The 22,615-nt window shown below is 38.9% G+C and overlaps 1 protein-coding gene across 2 annotated transcripts; it reads left to right on the top strand.

Annotated features, from left to right (window-relative positions):
• Positions 1-1,485: 1,485 nt before the first annotated feature.
• Positions 1,486-21,910, top strand: ND-75 (NADH dehydrogenase (ubiquinone) 75 kDa subunit). 2 transcript variants are annotated; one of them, XM_045728971.2, is made up of 15 exons: positions 1,486-1,582; positions 4,156-4,321; positions 5,479-5,586; positions 8,207-8,365; positions 9,251-9,394; positions 10,148-10,285; positions 12,120-12,254; positions 12,416-12,605; positions 13,942-14,021; positions 16,849-17,067; positions 18,023-18,190; positions 18,743-18,952; positions 20,298-20,474; positions 20,719-20,853; positions 21,359-21,910. In XM_045728971.2, exons 2-15 carry the CDS (start codon positions 4,166-4,168, stop codon positions 21,512-21,514), a joined length of 2,175 nt encoding a protein of 724 aa, XP_045584927.2. In that variant the 5' UTR covers positions 1,486-1,582; positions 4,156-4,165; the 3' UTR covers positions 21,515-21,910. The 2 variants fall into 2 exon arrangements, with proteins under 2 accessions (XP_045584927.2, XP_045584928.2); XM_045728972.2 differs by having other exon boundaries at positions 1,536-1,677.
• Positions 21,911-22,615: the final 705 nt, after the last annotated feature.

The raw sequence follows: 22,615 nt of genomic DNA, 5'->3' as shown, positions 1-22,615 counted from the left end.
CCTCAGCGTCCACACCACAACCAATACGGCCTTCAAGCCCTAAATGCATCCCATGACTTTCCACCATGACTGAAACACACTAAGCCGCTCTTCCAGCGAACCGCAACACAAGAACTCATTTCAAGGGGATTCGATGCCTCTTACCGCCATTGTGAGAGGCAGGGCAGCTGGTGGCCGCGGCCCCAGAGGCTCTCAGACCCGCCCGCGCTCAACACAACGTTACCACAGCTGCGTGAAGCACTATCAATCATCTGGTTAAGTGAATATCTTCAACCTTAATGGACCAGATGAATGTTTCTTACGGTGTGCCGTTTATCAGAGGTCGTTGTGTGTCTCTTAAGCTGTGCAGGGGCATGCCGGCCTCATTAAAAGGTAACAAAATTAACAATGACGATAATGGTAATACTATTATTACGTTGTAATGATAGTAATCTTTGCTTCTGTAACTGTTCCACTGCCGCCTACTGGATGGGTATGGGGTGCACTATGAATTAAATTAGCTATAGAATAAAAGAAACTACATGAGGGGTAATTGACTCGTACGAGGCACCTCCCATATATGTCCACCATTATGATACCCGTAATATATGGTGGACATATATTCCATAACATATGACATACCATAATATATGGTATGTCATTGATCCAAGTTCGTCCTGGGTCTGAGGTGGGAGTTGTGGTAAAGGGACATTACTTATGGACCTTTTCCCAGTCATGGGGAGGTAGAATCGTGCCACTGAGACACGACCTAAAGGCATACTAGCCACCCCCAGCCAGAATGGGGATAGATCATACTAGCCACCCCCAGCCAGAATGGGGATAGATCATACTAGCCATCAGTCGAATTCCCCTTCCATTGCCTCTTCTCGTCCTCGTGTTTCCCTGAGCCCAATCATGTCGGCATTGTCAACCTGAGAACATGTGTGTCAGAAGTATATATATATACCAGACTTCTGCCATTTATGTAAGGGGGAAAAGAGTCAAGTTATATCAGGAGAAAGCGCTTAGCCAGTATGACTATATAGTGCTTGGAAGGGATATGGAGATAAGGAGCTGGGACATATGACATTCAGGACAAGGCGCTGAGATAGAGGATATTCAGGACAAGGAGTTGGGATGTGAGAACAAGGAGCTGGGATGCACGGACAAGGCGCTGGTATAGAGGACATTTAGGACAAGGAGCTGGGATATGATGACAAGGGCGACAAAAAAAGTCGCATATTATGCCTTTTGTCAACTAAGATTTGTTCAAGTCTGTTCAATATGAATTATTTTGTTAGCCATGTGGTGGGGAGTTTGAAGTTCCCGCCAGACTTACTGCGACCTGACAAGCCGACATTTGAGAGTTTTATCAAATAACCAAATCTTTATAGTCGAACCAGACGGAATTTAATGTTTTAATACAATAACAAAACCTAATAAATACCAATTATAACAGAGAACTCGATTTTAAAGATTTACCAAATGCTCTCTGGCTGCTGATTGGTCAAAAAGGACATCTTAAAGATTTACCAAATGTTCCCTGGCTGCTGATTGGTCAACAGGACGTCTCCATCTTGCCTCTCAGCTGATTGTTGTTGTGGTATGGTTTCCAGTGTTTTCTCGTCCCTCTGGCTCCCGGCTCTGTCCTCTTCTAGCCTCCTCGCTCGCCATTTTGTCCACCAGCCACAGTATTTAGTAAGAGTGAACTAGATGTGTTCCCTTGGCCGAGCCTTGAGTAGGAGAGGCGGCCGGTGTCTTGGACCGGGACTCTTTAGTCTGGTGTTTATTTTGTCGTCTCCTTAAGCCACAAGTTGCTGGCTATGTCACTCTTAGACTATGGCCCACTGTGGCTGTGACACACCATAAAGTATGGCTGTGTCACACTCAACTAGAGTCCACTGTGGCTGTGTCACACCATAAACTATGACTGTGTCACACTCGACCAGAGTCCACTGTGGCTGTGTCACTCAACCAGAGCCCATTGTGGCTGTGTCACACCATAAAGTATGGCTGTGTCACACTCAACCAGAGTCCACTGTGGCTGTGTCACACTATGAACGTGTCACACTCAACCAGAGCCCACTGTGGCTGTGTCACACTCAACCAGAGTCCACTGTGGCTGTGTCACACTCAACCAGAGCCCACTGTGGCTGTGTCACACTCAACCAGAGTCCACTGTGGCTGTGTCACACTCAACCAGAGTCCACTGTGGCTGTGTCACACTCAACCAGAGCCCACTGTGGCTGTGTCACACTCAACCAGAGCCCACTGTGGCTGTGTCACACTCAACCAGAGTCCACTGTGGCTGTGTCACACTCAACAAGAGCCCACTGTGGCTGTGTCACACCATAAACGATGACCTTGTCACTCAACCAGAGTCCACTGTGGCAGCACACTGCAGTTCAGGCTCCCCTTTGCCCAACCACTTGGGCTGGACGGTAGAGCGACGGTCTCGCTTCATGCAGGTCGGCGTTCAATCCCCGACCGTCCACAAGTGGTTGGGCACCATTCCTTTCCCCCGTCCCACCCCAAATCCTTATCCTGACCCCTTCCTAGTGCTATGTAGGTAAATGGCTTGGCATACTCTCCTGATAGTTCCCTTCCCTTCTGGTGCCCCTTTCAAAATCTGGATTATACTGTTCCAAACCTGATCAAGATTGTCATTCCAAACCCAATCTGGATTTCTGGAACTTTGCCATTATTTGGTCATTTATTGCCAAACTTTCTATATTTTTTTATACTTTTATACATTTTATACATTTTATACATTTTATACATTTTATACATTTTATACATTTTATATTCAAAATGAATATAGAATTGTTTTAAATGTGCTCAGTTGGTTTCCAAAGGCACCAACTGTTTCTCGTAATATTGCCATTAAAAGCACAATGGGACCCATAATAAAGGAATTACCATTCATAATCCAATACAGTATTCTACATTCTGTGAGCTAAGTTCACTGATCAGTTCGGCCGAGCCGGACAGCACCCTGGACTTGTGATCCTGTGGTCCCGGGTTTGATCCCGGGCGCCGGCGAGAAACAATGGGCAGAGTTTCTTTCACCCTATGCCCCTGTTACCTAGCAGTAAAATAGGTACCTGGGTGTTAGTCAGCTGTCACGGGCTGCTTCCTGGGGGTGGAGGCCTGGTCGAGGACCGGGCCGCGGGGACACTAAAGCCCCGAAATCATCTCGAGATAACCTCAAGATCAGATTTTTAATTTCAACCTCTCATGTGATGGACAAGTACCAGGAGAACCTGTGTGCTTAGAAATTTCACCACACTTAAAATATTGTTCTCATCCAGTTTTGAAACTTTATTTTCAATGTGGCAAGGACCATGAATAAAATTTGTGCCCATTCAAAATGAAATTGAACCATGGATTTTTTTTTTTTTTAATACAGTATGCTCACCAGCTTTCCCATGACTCAAGCTGTTTATTTTAGTGTTGACTCTAGCCACAAAAATAGTTAAAAACACAATTAGAACCAAATTAAAGGAGTCCCATTCATATCCCCCTCATATCTTCCATGTGCTACTGTATAGGAGAACTTTATTGTGAGAAATTAATATTTTATCCTGTCATATGATGGACAAGAAAAAAAAAGGCTTTAATACAGTACTTTTAAAAATTTTAAGGCACTGGATAAACACACTTGGGATAAACAAGCAACGAGAAACAAATAACCCAAGAGTGAGATATCCCAATAAATTTGGGATATCTCACTCTTGGGATAAACTAGCAACGAGAAACAAATCCTATCACATGATGGACAACTAACAGGAGAACCTGTCTATAGAGATTTGTTTCTAGTTGCAGGCTTATCCCAAGATCCAGTGCCTTAAAATTTCTAAAAGTATTAAGGTGTTTTTTTTTTTTTTTTTTTTTTACATTTGTACCATAGTCCACAGGTTAACTTCTATTTGGATGATTGGTAAAGATTTTAATAGGCTTAACTTTGAGTATTAATTATTATTGGACTGTAAAATTATTTTTTTTTTCATTAGGAATTATTCAAACATTTAATTTTAAGCATATTAAGTTAGCTCAAGACATGTTTTGATTTTTGGTTGCATACTCGATGACTCAATTTTTGGCTCGATGACACAATGTAATTATGACTTATTGATGGTTTTTATCTATTAATTTGTGCTTGCTGCCTTTCCACAGGTGCAACAAGATGCTACGTATAGGAGCATCTCGCTTGCTTCAGCATGGAAGCAGGCATGCTGCCGTTGTTAGTGCATCACGGGCTCAGTCATCGGCACCAGATAAAATAGAAGTTTTCATTGATGATATTCCTGTTATGGTGGCACCAGGAACTACTGTACTACAGGTGAACTCGTATATAACATTTGTGTATGTGTTAATGGGAAAATAATGAGCTGTTTTATGATTTAGAAACCTTATAACCTTCATTTTGACTTCAATCATAAATTTTGTGCTTATGTAGTATATAATATTAGGTAATATTGTATATATACTGTATTTCTCACTCTTATTATTATCCTACGCCTAGAAATATTCTGTTTTAGAAGAATGGAAATGGTGCTATTAACCTTTAAACAGTGGTGCTCCTTCTAAAATCATAGGTGTTCCTCTGCCAGGGCTGAAAAAGTACAAAACTTAATTTGTTCTTATAAAATGATACATTTACATGTAAAAAGTAAGGAGCGTACAAAAAACCCAACCCATATCTTGTTTCGTGCATATGTGAGGATACCAGCTAAGGGTGCACTGACTGTGGCGATGGGTACAAGGACTGTGGTGATGGGTACACGGACTGTGGCGAGGGGGTGCATGGGCTGTTTAATGCCTACAATATAATGTGTACATCTATATTACATATACTGTAAATCTGTTCCTGGCACAGCTCAAAGAAAATGTCTTTGCAATCCACTCTTTTACTGCTATTCTGTCTGATAATATCGTCCAGAAATATTCAAACACCAGCTGGAAGCTTCAAATTATGAATTGGCTATAATCGCATGACGAATAGTACTGTACTAAATAACTTCATCAATAGCAACAAAATAAATATGATATCAGAATATTTTTCACTTGTCTTGGTTAATTCTGTTACAGTACATCCATATAGATGTATTGTAACCATATTTACATCACATGTATCATTCTATATGAACAAATTTTGTTGATTTTGTTTTCATAAGCAAGGTGACATTTTTTATGGTAGCTACATGTTCTGAAGTTAAATGTATATTTGTAAAGTGATTTAAACTTTGCAGTAGTAATTTTTTTATTGTTCGGTATTTTATTATAAACCATTAACTCCAGATTTTTTTGTATTGGCTCGCTGTAAATGCTCCCAGACGCAGGTTTGAATCCTCGTCACTGCCCTTGTGGATTTGTTCATTTGATGCATCACGTTAGTGTGATCTCTGTGTGTGTTGGCTCGCTGTGTTTATGGACTGTTAGCTCTAAACACTTGAGAACTGAAGTATACAATGTAGTTTGCACTTCTTAACTTTTCAGGCTGCTGCTCAAGTTGGAGTGGAAATCCCAAGATTCTGTTACCATGAGAGACTCTCCGTGGCGGGTAACTGCCGCATGTGTCTTGTTGAAGTGGAGAAGTCTGTGAAGGTCAGTTCTTTAGTCTGTACACGGCTCCAATCACTATCTGTAATTTCCTCCTGTGCACAAATTGCCATGTGCACTTGATCAGTATAGATTTTCAATACTTGTTTCAGACACACGATGGGGTTGGAGTTACAAATAGCTGTGCAGTTTGAGGGTTAAGTGTATGCAACCTGTTATGATGCAGGCCCAAATTTAAGATGAAAATACTTTTTAAACTTTTATAGATTTTGTTGAATACAGTTCTTGTATGTTGCAAGGTTGTAAAGCAATTTTAGGTTTAAAGTTGGCTTTTATACAGTGCAGATGTTGTTCTGGTGCATACATTGCTGCACAAATTAATGCTACAGCCTCATTTCAATCATATTTAAAAAGCAATAAAAAAATATTTCTTAATTATATGCTAGATGAGGTTCCCAGTTGTGCCTGGGTGTCTCCCCCCATCTCCCCTCCCCTACTTCTCTCCCTCCTCCCATCCTCTCTACCAGTCTCTCACAGTCTCCACCTTCTCCCATTTTCCTCTGTTCCCTCTCTCTACCTTTCTCTCCCCCCCCCCTTTCCTTCCCTTTTCTACCTATATCTTCCCTCTCTCCCCCTTTCTACCTTTCTCTCTCTCCCCATCCCCTCTTTCTACCTTTCTCTCCCCCTCCCCTCCCCTCTCTTCCATTCTTTAACCTCTTGCCAAACATGATTAACTGCACTGTGCACCTGTTTTGGGCAAAAACTTCATAGTGCAATTGTTAAGGACATATTTTTGTTTTTATAAATGTTCAGGTAAAGTTAATGTCAAAATGTTTTCAAATTCAACTATTTTCATTTCAAAAAAACAGAGTGACGAAAACATTAAAAACATTAAAATATAGCCTAAGTAAAAAAAAAAACTCAACTCTCAAAACGGCATTTGTTGTTTGGCACAGTGCATTGGTTAACCCTTCAACTGCGGCGGCCAACAAATGTTGTTTTTAGAGTTCTCTGTTTTATTTTTAGTTAGGCTATATTTTAATGTTTTTAATGTTTTCATTACTGTTGACCAGACAGTAAGTTTTCATTAGTCTTTGTGTTTTGAAATGAAAATAGTTGAGTTTGGAAACATTTTGACATTAACTTTACCTGAACATTTATAAAAACAACAAATATGTCCTTAATAATTTCACTTTGAAGTTTTTGCCAAAAACAGGTGCGCGGTGTAGGGGTTAAGGGGCATTTTACTTAAAGTAAATGTGATAATGCTGAATCCCACACTGCTCTTCGAGTTGATTCATAAAATGGCTGATTGAGAAAGCACACGCAGCTGCCGTAATTATGAATGTCAGGTGTAAGTAGGATCATTGTAAGTTGGGGACCCTGCTTTTTCCACACAGCGGCAGTCATCCACAGCGGTACTCCACAGTTTCGTAAGACCTGATGTCCAGTACACCGATTCTCCTGAATTTTTGTAATCATTACATACAAACACTGTACTGTATACAAATAATTACATGCATTACATACAAAGACTCTGCTTTCATATCCCTTGCACCTTTACCATTTTGTGTGTTGTCTGCAACCTTTCTCTCACTTTTCTCAATCTTGTTATTTTGTTAACTTTATTTACTTATTACTCTATTCTCCTAACTCGACACATTCTTCTCAGAGTGTCTATTTTTGCTGCACTAATTCAAACTTTTAACATTCAAGCTTCACTGTTGTTTTGACACTAGCTGTATACAAAGGTTATCACTACCTCAAGCTTCTTCTGTTCCTATCTTGGTTCTCTTAGTCAGGGTTTTTATTGCACCAGCCACGTCCCTTCCCTGCCTTGACTCTGCTCTCAGTTTTCATTGTACAAATACATCATCTAGCAGTTATGCATAGCCTAGGGACTTAAACTGATCAACCATTGTCAGTAATTTGCCATTTTCATTTTTTCCTACTTGGAGAATTTTGTCATTCACTATAATGTTAATGTTATCCACATTTACTTTTAATGGGTTCTGTAAATTTATTAAATTTGCATCAATTGCATTGTTAAGGTTTAAATAATAAATTTGTTGGTAATGCTCTTAGTATGCATTTTATACTTCTGTAGAGCATTTGGATAGGTATTTTTCATGCTGTACTGGTTTTTCATGTTCTCTATGCTGTAGAAGCATAGCTAAAGTCAAGAGATTCATATAAATCTCCAATTATTTAAAAGAAGCTTAGATGAAATAGTATTTTATACTCGGAATTTTATTTTTATGCAAAAAAATTTCAAGAATTTGTCTGGTTTGAATATTGTGTTGTGTGCGCTCATATCTGTTAAGATGCTCAAGAACAGTCTTGAGGCATCTTTAGGTGAAGGTTGTTCAAAACTGCAATCCAATTTAGAGTGTATTTTGAAAATTTGTATTGTCATTCAGTTCATGTGGTTTGAAGTTGGTATTAGAAGCACATTTTGAGATACTCCTAGAGCCATCCCTGTTAATGGTTTAGACCACAGCTTCTTGGAAGGTCAGTTTAAAGTATTAGTGGGGAATTTTCAACTTTTAATGACATTGAAGAGCCAAGTGTCTGTATGGAACTTTATCATTGAGATTCGGGTGATAACGTGCATTATATTTTGCACTGAAATTTAACCACTCAGTTGTACAAAAACTACTTCCAGCCTGTAGCTGCTTGTGCAATGCCGGTGATGAAAGGTTGGCGCATCAAGACAAACAGTGAAATGACACGTAAAGCTCGTGAGGGCGTCATGGAGTTTTTACTTATTAACCATCCTCTAGACTGCCCCATTTGTGATCAGGGAGGAGAATGTGATCTGCAGGTGAGATGTGAATTGTTTTTATCCTGAACGATAGTGTCGTGAGCATTATGATCCAGATAGCAAGTCCTAATGCAGGCAGTCAGGCACATCATTTTCATTAAAAAAAAAAAAAAGAAATGTCAGTTCTTTATGATGATTTTCTCTTTGGACTGTTGCTGGTCAAGATTAGCTCTCATGAAAGTGTAGCCGTAACATGGCTCACCTTCATAAGGCTTCTGTCAAGGGTCAGGTTGGATGTGATATTGTACCGCTTGTTTGTTTCATCATAATGATGCTCATTAAATGAAATAAAATATTAAACCACCACATTTGTAGCACAAAAATTATATATATACTGCAAATTGTTTTTGGAAAGGAGCTTTTACAATCGAGGCTTGTGCCTCTGTCCCTAAAGGTCATGAATGAACCCGAGAGCGAGCGAGTGCGTGAGCACGAGGTCTAGTCTGAATTATATCTTTCTTATATAATCATATTTCCATATGATGCTTTGTAATACACATGTTTATTATGAATACTCTTTATATGGGTCTCAATAGTATTATTTTTCTTTTACAATATTTGAGTAATGAGGATCGTACAGGTATTTATTTATATCTAAAAATACTTGAACATGCTGTAACTACTTTTTAAAAAATGACTTTTTTTCTTTTAACATAGCCTGTCAGCTAAATCTTACAGAATTTTAACTTTTGTATCCATAGTTGTACTCTGATCAAATTATTTTATTCCTAGCATTATTGTGTATCAGCCTTATATTACAGAGGATACATGGCAGAGAGATACAGTACTTTATTGCTCTGGTTTAGTGACCTGGAGCTCATAAGCAACTCATTACTGAAAATATCAGTAAAATTGTTAATAGTGTATGTTAAATTTCCCCCCTAGGATCAATCAATGTCCTTTGGTAGCGATCGGACTCGTTTCTTGGACACCAAGCGAGCTGTTCAGGACAAGAACCTGGGTCCCCTTGTTAAGACCATCATGACAAGATGTATTCAGTGTACTCGTTGTGTTCGTTTTGCCACAGAGGTGAGTTTTTTCATTATGTATCTAATAGAAAGTTATTTCTTATAGCCCTTTTAAGAATATACATATAATTATCCAGGATTTTTCCTTATATTTTACTAATCTATCATATTAATACGCCAGTACCAATACATCTAACACTTTCATTCACGGGTGTGATGTCATGCCACCCATTGAAGGATGCTGCAGAACATATTGTTCCACATGATTATAAATAATCACTTGTTTTACTTTATCTCATAAATATTTGCCAAACATCTTTCCATCATATGAGGAAAATCAAAAAAGCTTGCATAGTAATTTGTTACCATAGTGATGATGAAACTACAATATGAGCAACAAGTTAGCAAGACAGTAAATTATTTGTTAGTTTGTGCATTTGTTCATTGTTGATATATTTTTACATGTAAATATTAAAACAATGTTTCATTATGTGAGAAATTATTTGGTTACCATGAATTTTGATAATGGATGCTTCGGTATATACAGTAACTATTTTATCAATAAATTTGCTCCTTTTTCGTTTGCTGTTCCATGATGAGGTTATGCACAATATGCACTACAATCACCACAAATTCGTGAGGAGTGGAAACCTTGGAAGCTTAGTGTACTAGGAAGCGTGGCTTTGTTACCTCCCATGGCCTGTTAAGATTCATAAACTCATAAAATGTGATTTGAACAGTCATTATACTACACCAATTTCATGTTTAGGTAATATTTAAGATTGATGATGGATAATATGCATTTATTGACCAGATTGCGGGTGTGGAAGACCTTGGCACAACTGGACGAGGGAATGACATGCAGATTGGAACATATGTAGAGAAGATGCTCTTGTCTGAATTGTCAGGCAATGTGATTGATCTCTGTCCTGTTGGAGCTCTCACCTCAAAGGTAATCGTAATTGAACTAAACTGTTTGATAGTTTTTAATATATATTTCACTTGTATGAAGACCATGATTTATTTTTTCCTCCTGGTTTCTGCATATTATAATCTTGAGTGACTCATTAAAACTTGAAGCACTTACTGGGGAATTTTGTCTGTACTCAATGAACGTGAGACTTGCAGAGTAGAAGCCAGAAAACCCTGAAGACAGGAGTAGAAGTGGACTGTAATGGGGATAAGTGATTGATGTTGGAATAATTGCATGTAGATGATGATGATGATCTCTACTGAGATTTAGGTGGACTTGCAAAAGATTGTGAACGAGTTGGATACTATTTGCAAGAAAAGAATAGGACATGGTAAGAAAAGTAATGTGTACATACTAATGATCATTCAAGGCATGGAATGTACAAATTTCAAGAAGTCGTTCACAATTAAGGCATTGTCAGATTTATTGTTGAATATGTGTTTAGGATGTGTTCAGTACTGTATACTGTATATTGGAGATGTGATGTTGGCTAGTGGCTTGTGAACATTCTTATTAAATCAACACAAAGCCTACACATTAAAACTTTTATGTCATGGTGTTTGAATTTTCAGCCATTTAAAAAAAAAGTGTTGTGTGGTTATTTTAAGAATCAGTCTTGATTATTTTTGCTGTTGCCTCCATGGCTAACAACTAACCATTTATTTAAAGTAATTCTTTGCTATATATTTTATATTGGCCAAATTTAACTAGACAAATAGCTACCAGAATACCTAACTCTTACAATCTGAAAATATATTGGCCCCTTTCCCCACCAGTTTCCCTATACAGGCATACCTCAGTTTAAGAGTTTAATTGGTTCCTGGAGACGCCTCGTATTCCGAAAACTCGCATGCCGAAGCTAATTTCCCCATAAGAAATAAAGGGAAATGAATTAATCCGTTCCTGACTACCCCAAAAACCCCACATCAAACTAAATTTTTATACCTAATTCATCTAAATAAACCTACAAAACTATGTTCAAGTTATTACTTACCTTGCTGTTGAATGCTGTAGGCATATGGAAGATGGTGAGGAGGAGAGGAGTTACTGTTTGGAAGGGGAGTCCCCTTCCATTATCACGTCAGGCAGTGAGGACTTCACTGGTATGCACACTCTGGCACATTTTGCCTTCATACCACTAGGACTTGCTTGTTTTACTAAGAATTTGTCTAATGACACTTGTTTTTCCCTACATTTTAACACTTGTCTGTAGTAAGACATCACATTATCATTTAAAAGGTCAATGCAACGGCCTGCTACAGCTTTATCTGGGTGAGTTTTTTCAACAAAACTTTGCAGTTCTTCCCATACTTCACACATTTTCTTAATCAAGAAGGGACATCCTCTACTGCCTCTACTCACAGCTATTTTCTTAGGTTGAACCTGACCAATGGCTTTCTTGAGACCCATGGCAAGATATATAATGACAACTTTTATGCTCAAATGGCCAAAAAACCGATAAAAAACTGTAAATCCTTGTGAAGAATTCAGGTGGGATAGTCACTGGACACGAGACACTGGTAAACTGAGGCGCGATCGCCATGCCACCACGCGCCAGTCGGCCTGTACACGTATCAACAAACTCGCGTCCCGAGGTAACCCTCGCTTTCCGAGACATATTTTTGGAGTAAATCCTGCTCGTCTTCCGAAAAACTCGCATACAGGGACACTCGCATTCCGAGGTACCACTGTACTATAAATAGTTGATATGTATGTTTTTTAGAATGTGTAAAGAAAGTGTTTTCAATGTATCTTGGCAAATCTTGTGATGCCAGAAAACAAATTAAGTCCCTGATTAAGTGTGTTATTCCAGCCTTATGCCTTCACTGCCCGCCCCTGGGAAATTCGACGCACTGATTCCATTGACGTGATGGATGCTCTGGGGTCCAACATTGTGGTTAATCATCGCACAGGAGAAGTACTTAGAATCCTACCTCAAGTAAATGAGGTACATTACTGGAATTCGTATTCAGTAAAACTGCAGTATTCAATGGATATTTGTGTGCACAATGAATATACATTGTGTACTTAATTAATGAATGAATAAATAAATAAATACAATTTATTTTCTAAAGTTGTAGATCTATAATATTCAATTTTAATAAACAGGATATCAATGAAGAGTGGCTTTCAGACAAGTCCCGCTTTGCCTATGATGGCTTGAAGCGACAGCGTCTAGTTTTTCCGATGGTGAAGGATTCGTCTGGTGAGCTACGTCCCTGTGAGTGGGAGGATGCCCTTATTGTGGCTGCCAAGGCTCTGAAAGCAGCAAATGGTTCTGTTGCTGCTGTTGCTGGAGGTAGGAATTTCATGAAAATTAGTATACATTGATCTCTTTAGATACGTTTTCATGAAGGTAACCATATAATTAGTGTGTGTGTGAAGAAGCACAGGTATTTAGTGCAAACAGTGCGCAGGATATCGCAACGGACAATGCTGGGTGGAATTGGTATTTAAGTAGGTAATGAATGACAATCTATGGGGAGCATTACATTGGATCTTATAAAACAGTGGGGTGCTGAAGAGTGGTGTTATGTAACTTATTCAAGCGTAATCAAAGTACAGTACAACCTTGAATCGTCAACTATATGGGACCAATCCCAGTCCGTTGCAGTGAGGTATTTGTTGCAATCGGAGATGAGTTACCATGCATACCCCTTTAAATACATCTAATATATTTACTTTGCCCAAGCCCTAAAATCTCATTTTCAAAGGAAAAAGAGCCATATTTTACTGAACAAAAACCTCTGCAACTGGAAATAAAAAAGAATCATAGAATTTGATTTTAATAATGCTTAGTGGCTTTCCCAAGGTCCCAACTATTTCTTGTAATGTTGCCTCCATCTGTGAACTCCCTCCCAACATCCTAAGCAAAACCCCACACCCTCTGCTTCAGCGAATTCTTGTTCGTCAAATTGGGCGAATAAATCTGGCATGGAAAGTGTACGCTCCAACCAGACATTAGCCGAGTCGAGACTCCACTGTACTTTTAATGACATTTCAGGCTAATCTGTGGGATAAATTGAGTGATATGTCTATAGAAGAAAAGTAGTATAGTAAAGTTTGTACATGCAATACTATTAGAGATTTTAACTGAAATTTGTGGTTAGCTGAAGTTTTGCATGGTTCAAGAGACTAGCCATATGCTGTAGACGCTAGTGGTGAGCCAGAGAGGTGCCAGTTTGTCATCCAATTTTAATGGCCTTTCACAAATATAAACATGTATACTGGTATTAAATTTAAAATTGGACAAACTGTACTGTGAAATAATCATGCTATATAAGTATAGTCATCCTTGCTTTACACTTTCCCCTGATAATTTCCCTATCCTTAAACATGCTGCCGTATTCGTCTATTATTTTTCAGTATTACCAACTACTTAAAGCTCTGGAAAGTAATATTCCATGTAAATGACTAATGTGGAATAATTGTCTTCCGTTTCATAATTACTGTTGTCGGGAACAGTACTGTGCTTAGGCTTGTACTGAGGTTTTCCCTAGGTTGAATTACTGGCCTCCTGACCTTTCCCCAGAATATAACCCACAAAAGTTTGCTAACTTTTGTTTATTATCTATATGTATTGATATATTTTCTGGCTGGTAGTGTGTACTAAGGGAATGTATCTTTTACCATAGGGTTAGCTGATGCTGAATCCCTAGTTGCTTTGAAGGATCTTGTCAATACCCTTGGTGGTGAATCTACTTGTACTGAAGAGGTAAGTGTGTATGCTGTACTCACTTATAATTCCCTAATTATGCTTACTGGGTTGAGCTTCAGCTCATTAGTCCCACCTGTTGACCGTCAGTCAACTTGTTTACAGGTTCCGGAGCAAATTCTGCTGTCTCGTCAACATTAGATGCTGTATATAGTTGTTTGTTTTTCTAGCATAAACAAAATGATTTCCAAAGAGTATGTGACTCACTTGGGTACGCAGTTTCCACGTGTCTTGACCATTTTAAACAATGTGTCCTCTTCCTTGTAATTTTCCCTGCCAATTTTGTACATAGTAATCATACATTCCCTAACTCATTCATCTTCCAGCAGTGTGAGGTCAGTCTTTCCTCGTAATTCATACCTCTTTGGCTGTGACACTATCCTAGTGGTGTATGCAGTACACGATTGCCATTGGGTGTGAGCCTCATGGGGGACAGATTTAATCTAATATTGTCCCCCCTCCCCCGCCAAATTGACTAATTTATTGCCCCCCCCTCCTTCCCACCCCCAAGTCTGTTTTCTTTGTCTTCAGTTCCATGAGGATTTCTTCCTTTCCCCTTTGGTACTTGTGTAAAGGTTTTGTTATCTGCACCCAGCTTCATTACTATGCATCTGTTCAAGTTAAATTCTAGTAGCCACTTGTTGAACTATTCTTTTCAGAATATATTCTATATAGAAAGACTTCTATATTCAGAAATCTAGTCTAAATGTTGAAACTATTCCATTCAGTTAATCAAAGTCATGTAGTTTTTACTGTCTTTCTCCATATTTATTCTTCTCATAGGTTTTGCATCAGCAGCAAGAATTGAGAGGAAGAAGTCAGTTCCCTCTGGAAGATCATTTACTTAGATTATTAATAAGATAGGGCATACCATACCTTGCGGTTACCTTGTGATGATTTCGGGGCTCAATGTCCCTGCGGCCCGGTCCTCAACCAGGCCACATGTTGACCATAGCACTGCTCAGGTACTGTAATCAGTTTTAGTGACTGGATACCTTGAGATGATTTCGGGGCTTAACATCCCCGCAGCTCAGTCGTCGACCAGGCCTCCTCGTTGGAAGTTAAGGTTATAAATACTGTATACTGTAGTAAAACAGGAAAGAAAATAGAGTTTTTAATTGAGAAAAAAGTTGAGTCAATAATGTAAATCCTTAGTATTTGTGGTATTGATGAGATTCATTTGGAACTATAATTAATATTAAGATGGTAAAGGAAAGTAAATAATGATATAAACACTAGCGCGCACACATGGCCCCATACCTAGTTATGTACATGTGCCACAGGACCTGTACATGTGCCACAGGACCTGTACATGTGCCACAGGACCTGTACATGTGCCACATGACCTGTAAATGTGCCACATGTACAGGTCATTATGTTGACATTTATCTCTCAAGATTGCCAACAGCCTAATTAAGTGTAGGGATATTTTTGTGTATTATGCAAAACTTGTGTGTGAAGCCCTTGAACCTCCTCACTTTGCTCATGTCTATGACAAATTTGTATTCTTCTTAGTTCATACATACTTTTCCTCTTCATTATGTTTGCCACCCTAGTGGCCTTCCTTGTTTGCCTACTTCTTGTGCCTAGTTAGGAAAATCATCAGAATCTTGTTTGAAGCATCTTCCTTGTTTGCCTTATGCATGAAGTGGCCCTGGCAAGCCTGGCCTGCACATATATTGCAGCTGGACTGCTGGTTACCTTGAGGTGCTTCCGGGGCTTAGCGTCCCTGCGGCCCGGTCGTCGACCAGGCCTCCTGGTTGCTGGACTGATCAACTAGGCTGTTGGACGCGGCTGCTCGCAGCCTGACGTATGAGTCACTGCCTGGTTGATCAGGTATCCTTTGGAGGTGCTTATCCAGTTCTCTCTTGAACACTGTGAGGGGATTGCCAGTTATGCCCCGTATGTGTAGTGGAAGCGTGTTGAACAGTCTCGGGCGTATTAATCAAATCATAATAATTTTTGCTTGGCGTTTCTTGAATGAAACGATAAGATGGTTGGTGTGTATGTACAAATGCCAGTGATCAATTATAAATTATTATTTACTTGGCAGTGTATTTGCCATTTGTCTGCAGGATCGAGCTTTTAGCTCTTGGACCCCGAGCTAAAAATTTGGTACAGGAATTCTCAAGCTCTAGTGATAACACACAAACACAATTATAATTGTGATGGTCGGGAGATAAACCTAACCAATCTATTTATCCTCTCTTATATCTACTACATATATCTCTCTCTAACACCCCCACACACATCCCTAGTAAGCAACCCGTAGCAGCTGTCAAACTCCCAGGTACCTAGTTACTGCTAGGTGAACAGGGTGAAAGAAACTTGGCCCATTTGTTTCCACTTCCACCAGGGATCGAACCCGGGGCCCCATAGAACTACGAAACCCTGTGTCTACTGGTTTACAGTGTGTATGGGAGTGATGCTGGACCCCATAATGGCATGACAGAAAGGTTTATTGCCAGAAACACTATACTATTAGTGGAGCCGGTCGGCCGAGCGGACAGCACGCTGGACTTGTGATCCTGTGGTCCCGGGTTCGATCCCGGGTGCCGGCGAGAAACAATGGGCAGAGTTTTTTTCACCCTATGCCCCTGTTACCTAGCAGTAAAATAGGTACCTGGGTGTTAGTCAGCTGTCACGGGCTGCTTCCTGGGGGTGGAGGCCTGGTCGAGGACCGGGCCGCGGAGACACTAAAGCCCCAAAATCATCTCAAGATAACTGTACCTGATTAGGCAGAGATGGTAATCAAAATTACTATATCATAAAGTTACTGAACTATTTTCATACACCAAAATATTAATTGTTTTCACTTTTTATACAGATCTTCCCTGATGCTGGAACTGGGACTGACCTTCGTTCTTCTTACTTACTGAATACAAAAATTACTGGTGTCGAGGAAGCTGATTTGATTGTATTTGTTGGTACCAATCCTCGATTTGAAGCTCCACTATTCAATGCCCGAGTTCGTAAAGCATGGACATACAATGAACTTGATGCTGCTATGATTGGACCAAAAGTGGACCTTACCTATGATTGTGAGGTGAGGATATTTTATTATTAATTTTTGGGGGAGAGCGGTTATTCTATAATTTCTCTCACATTTTAGTGGCCCTTAGGTAAATATGAGCACTGCACCAGTGATCTCTGGTGCAGTGGTCAAGGTAATAGTGGTGTTGGTGGGATGACCCCTGGCAGCCTGGGTTCAAATCCTCTGAAGGACAATAGTTATATTGATTATACAGTATATATATGTTCCTGTACATTTTATATGTACTGGAATTTTTGGTAGAGGGAAGCTACGCAAGATACCAAAGCAGTATACTTTCTGTATATATTGGCTGGATTGAGCTCTCTTTTTCCAGTGCCTCCCAAGCATTAGTATAGTCTAGTATTGATTTTTTGTAACAATTTATGCTGTTCCAGTTATAAAGTGTCACTGTGCGTTGGCACTCTTGGTAATGTCTACAAAATGCCATAAATTGTTGAATATTTGATCCTGGAATGATTCTTGTATAAGCTTCCTTTTCTTGGGAGTATAGTTCAAAATCCTCACCAAACATTTTCAAGGTAGTAAAGAAATTGAAGAGTTTGTGTACTTCTTGTGTAGTAGGAAACATAACCTGTACCTGAAAGACATAAGTAAAAGAAAATAATGAGAGAAAACCTTATCTTTAGAAATCTTATATGTTACCATATTCAGTATAATACAGCTATTTTAATGTATAAATTAGTATAAATAAACAGTAATTCAAAGTGCTGTATTAAATGGGTTGGTCAGATTGACTAAACTAATATACATTTTTTTCAAGGTATACTGTACTGTATTTGTGATTGCTAATATTTCTTAGCATTTTGTTTATGCAAGTTTGTAAATTAAACAAACATGTTTGGTTTTCTAGAATTGGTTAGAGATCTGGATTAATTTTGTAAAACATGAGTTAATATTGGTAATACTGCAACACTGGTTATACAGTATTTACTGTTTGTATTTCCAGCACTTGGGAGACGATCCATCCATTATTGGAAAACTTTTGAGTGGCTCCCATCCATTCTCAAAACGTCTCGCAGCTGCTAAACGACCAATGATTGTAGTTGGAACTTCACTCCTGGCTCGTCCCGATGGCGGTGCATTGTATGCTCAGCTTCTGCAATTGTCCCAGAAGGTAAGTAAAAACAGGTGGTGTTTCCTGGGATCAGACGTGGCATTCATAGTAGTTCTCAAGTCACAATCTCGGATCCGGTGTTCAACGCCTAGGCGGGACAGAAATGGTTGGGCTCATTTCCTTTCACCTAATGCACCTGTTTGCTGAGCAGAAAATATATACCTAGGAGTTGGGCAACTATTGTGGAGTTGCAGCTTGGGGAGGGTCAGTAGTTCAACCTTGGGGATACATCGATACAAACCTAAAGTACGTATATACACAGCCTTCCTGTTCCCATAAAAAAATATTATTATTATTATTAGTTTTTTATTTATACTTTAGTACCTCTTTTGATTACCTTAATAGACATGTATTCGTAAAAAAATTCAAGACACAGGAAAGGACAGAACAGCACAAATAGCAAAAAAAAATCATTTTGAAAAAGTTGTTTAAAGGGCAACATGGAGGCAGAGGAAGTTGAAGAATAATGAGGTGAACCTGGAGTGTATCATCAGGTGTCACAGATTTTGTTAGTTACCAGTACAATATTAATAATCATAATGTCTCTTGCAGCTGCGCAGTGGTTGTGAAGGCGGAACTGGATGGCGGGTATTGAATGTTCTGCAACGAGTGGCTTCACAAGTTGCCGCTCTTGACCTTGGCTATACTCCAGGCGTGGCAGATATACGCAACACTCCTCCAAAGGTCTTGTATCTTCTGGGTGCTGATGAAGGCGCCATTACCAGAGAAGATCTTCCCAAGGACACCCTTGTGATCTATCAGGTACATATTCCTATAGTGCACAAGTTAATGCTAAGGTGGACTTTCTAGTGGAAGAGGTTTTGGGAGTCTGATATTTTCCAGTCCTCTTGTGCCTTTGAGATTCTGGAGCAAGTATAAAATAGACAAAAGTTGCAAAGTGTTAAATTTGTCGAGTTGGAATAATGTTTAATGCAGTGAGTTTTTTTTTTTTTTATGAAGGAACCAGATCATGAATAGGAATTAAAGTGCTCAGAGTAGCACTTTGATATAAATGTAAAAATATGCCAAGGCTGTATAATTTCTCCATGGTTGGTCATTGTATAAATGAATGGGTCTGAGAGGTCAAGGTGAGAGTTACCAAGAAAGTTAAGGACTTAATGCATTATAGATAAGCATGGTAATTATTTTAAATTGTTGGGGATATGAAAAAGGAAAAAATAGCTAAAATGAAATATAATGGAAACTGCTGCTACTATGGCCAGGAAGTACCTGGCTGCTTCACCTTTTCCTCTTGCTGAGGGGCTTGGGTTTGCTCAAGGTGCCCCAAGGCCCAGCTGGAGTCGTCTGTAACTCCCTGCTTTCAGTGGTACATAGTCTTTGTGGCTTGGTGCCTTCTTTTGATAATTACTTACTTCCCCCCCCTCCCCTTGCTTTCAAGAAATTGCTTGTGATTTTTCCTCCCCAAGAGAAATGGATGCTCCTTTTGAGCATCTCTCAGCACTTGATACTGGGTGGAACATTGCATTTTGGCAAAACTCGACAGCCGATACTTTTTCTTATCTTATGGTGACTCGGAGGCATTGAATAATGAGGTGGCCTGGTTTCCTTTCAACTAATCACTTATTTTGATTCTGAGTAGGCTTAGTGGTGGTATGTATGATGAAATTCTAGCTTTAGAAACACACATGACCTGGTATTGAATTACTCAACATAGTTTTTATATTATAGGTACATAATAAAAATGGATTTTTATTTAGCTTTTATTTTGGTAATTATTTGTTTACAGTATGTACTTATATTTTATATTTTTTTACCTCTCATGTTACAATATGCATGGAAAAATAACAAAATTTTCCTCTTAGAAATATAATGAGAATGTAGATTACTAGTCCCCTTCCCTTCTGTCTCCATAGGCTAAAAACACTATCCTTGAATAAGTGCCTCTTGGTTGTGTTTATAACAATACTACAGTATATGTCTTGGAAACATTTATGCTTTGTATTGAGTTAATTGAACCATATTTCTATTAGAAAATGGAGATTCACAAATGTTATTAAAAAAAATTTATTGGCACAACTGGAAAGAGCACATTTATTTATATTTATTATAAATCTAATATACAATTAAACTAACTTATTGTTATTAGGGTCATCATGGAGACCAGGGAGCAGAAATGGCAGATGTGGTACTTCCCGGAGCTGCCTACACAGAAAAGACGGCTACATATGTTAATACCGAGGGACGTGCCCAACAGACACGAGCTGCCTTGGTCCCTCCAGGCATGGCTCGTGAAGACTGGAAGATCATCCGAGCTCTTTCAGAGGTACACGGAAAATTTTGGACATGCTTTTGAGGGGGTGTTTCATACTGTACTTGAGAACTTGTATTTATTATTACTGTATTAAGTTATAATGGAAAGGGTAATAATTTTGTACACAATTTTTTACTATTTTCCTTCCACTGTGATCAGCTGTAAATATTCAAATTAGGATTGTTTGTGTATAAATTAAATTTCAGTGTACTCTGTAGAATATTGATTTATCCAAATATTTTATATTTTTTTCCAGATTGCGGGTATCCAGCTTCCTTATGACAATCTTAGTGAGGTTCGTAATCGCATGACGGAAGTATCACCGAATTTGACACGTTATGGGGATGTAGAAGAAGCCAACTACTTTTCCCAAGCTTCTGATCTTGCACAGGTAACTTGATTAACGATACAGGTGAACCTTGTTTAAAGTGGCAGTGTTGATGGGTGGGGGGTTGATTGGCAAGCAGAAGGGGGCCAATTGGCAAGTAGGGATGGTGGTAATGGGTGGTCATGAGGATGTAGCGGATGGACTGTTGGTGTTGTCGTCAGCTTGTCGGGGAAATTTCATGTTGGGACTGGTTACTCGATATGTTAGAGGCAACTTCACCCTCTACACCTCTTCTTGCAGCAACTTTCACCGTACACCAACATTACTCCATCTGCATTTAATACACATCCATTACCACCTTTTACTTTCCCACCCCCCTTTTCCACTCTTCCCTCTTCCCCTGCCCTCTCTCTTCCCTCTATTTTCCTCCCCCTTCCCTCCCTTTTCCTACTCCTGCCCCCACCATTCCTACCCCTTCCTTGTCATTCATTCCCTCCTTCCCACTTTTCTTCCCCACCACCCCACTAATATTGAACATAAAATTTCAAGTTTCCCTGTCTTCTATCAGCTGGTGACTGGCAAACAAGCTGCAGCCCCAATCGATGTTCCACAGAAGAAACTGGAGGATTTCTACATGACGAATTCCATTACGCGGGCTTCTCCAACAATGGCCAAATGCATTGCAGCAGTTAAGAAAGAAACGGCAAATAAATACGTTGAATAATGTTTTCTGCTTAAAGAATAGTTTGGAAAAGTTGTGTATTGCAGTAGAACTTGTATAAATTAGTGGCCTCTCCAGGCAAGTCAATGATAATACATTCTGTATTGTATCTAATATGTTTTTTGTCTTTCTCTGGGGACAAAATTAGCAGGTTTAGGAACTACTGGATAAGGGTTCTGCTTCAAAGTTAGTTGAAATTTAAAACTGGAAAAGTTGTTGAATTACCGGTGCTGTTGGTGATGTATTTATTGAAGAATTTTTGTTGAAAACATTTGATTTCATTTCAGCAAGATTGTAAACATTGACTTTCATCAATTTAGATTCTTTAAAAGATTACACTGTACAGATGTCTATATTTTATTTGTATAGATTGTCCTAATTATAGGAATTTATAACTAATATGGTGTCAGTATCCTTTTCATCTAGTTTTACACTGTAAAGAAAAAATTATCACTCAGAAATTTAATGCTTTAAATTTAAATTTAAGCATTAAATTTAAATTTAAGCATTAAATTTAAATTTAATGCTTAAATTTAAAGGCAAATTCGTATTTAGCATGAAAGTAATTTTTTAATGGAGGCACCAAGTCTGTTCAGCAGATGGTACTACATAGTGAAAATTTCTAGACATCATTCAAGATGAAATTGCAAGAACAAAAAGACAAGGTATATAATACTAAAGGTATCGGAGTCACCAAAGCATCAATTAGTGGTTGAGGGTGAAGCCGCTGAATATATGGGGACAGCCATTGTCTCGTTTAGACAACACAATTGACGAGTGCAAATAAGTGAGCTTTTTGCCTGTCTGGAGGTATGGGACAAGACTTTGAATAAGGTGAGAATCTTGATCATTCAATTCAGAGGTAAACGATATGGAACGACAAAGGCAAACAGGTGACAAAGATCAACAGTACTATCCTCATATACAAGTTGATTTCCATGGAGTGACGAGGATTGATGAACAAGTGTTTACTAGTAAAAGTTAGCGCAGAACTCTTCATTGTGTCACAGCTCTAGATAAGGAATTGGCAGCCTTCAAGTAGCTACTAGATGAATTTCCTAAATTGTCTGAGGCAAAGTTTCAGAGGAAATAATAGCCATTTTT

Source organism: Procambarus clarkii, chromosome 87 (assembly GCF_040958095.1).
Source record: "Procambarus clarkii isolate CNS0578487 chromosome 87, FALCON_Pclarkii_2.0, whole genome shotgun sequence".
Lineage (NCBI taxonomy): Eukaryota > Metazoa > Arthropoda > Malacostraca > Decapoda > Cambaridae > Procambarus > Procambarus clarkii.
This window is presented reverse-complemented; position numbering and strand designations above follow the sequence as displayed.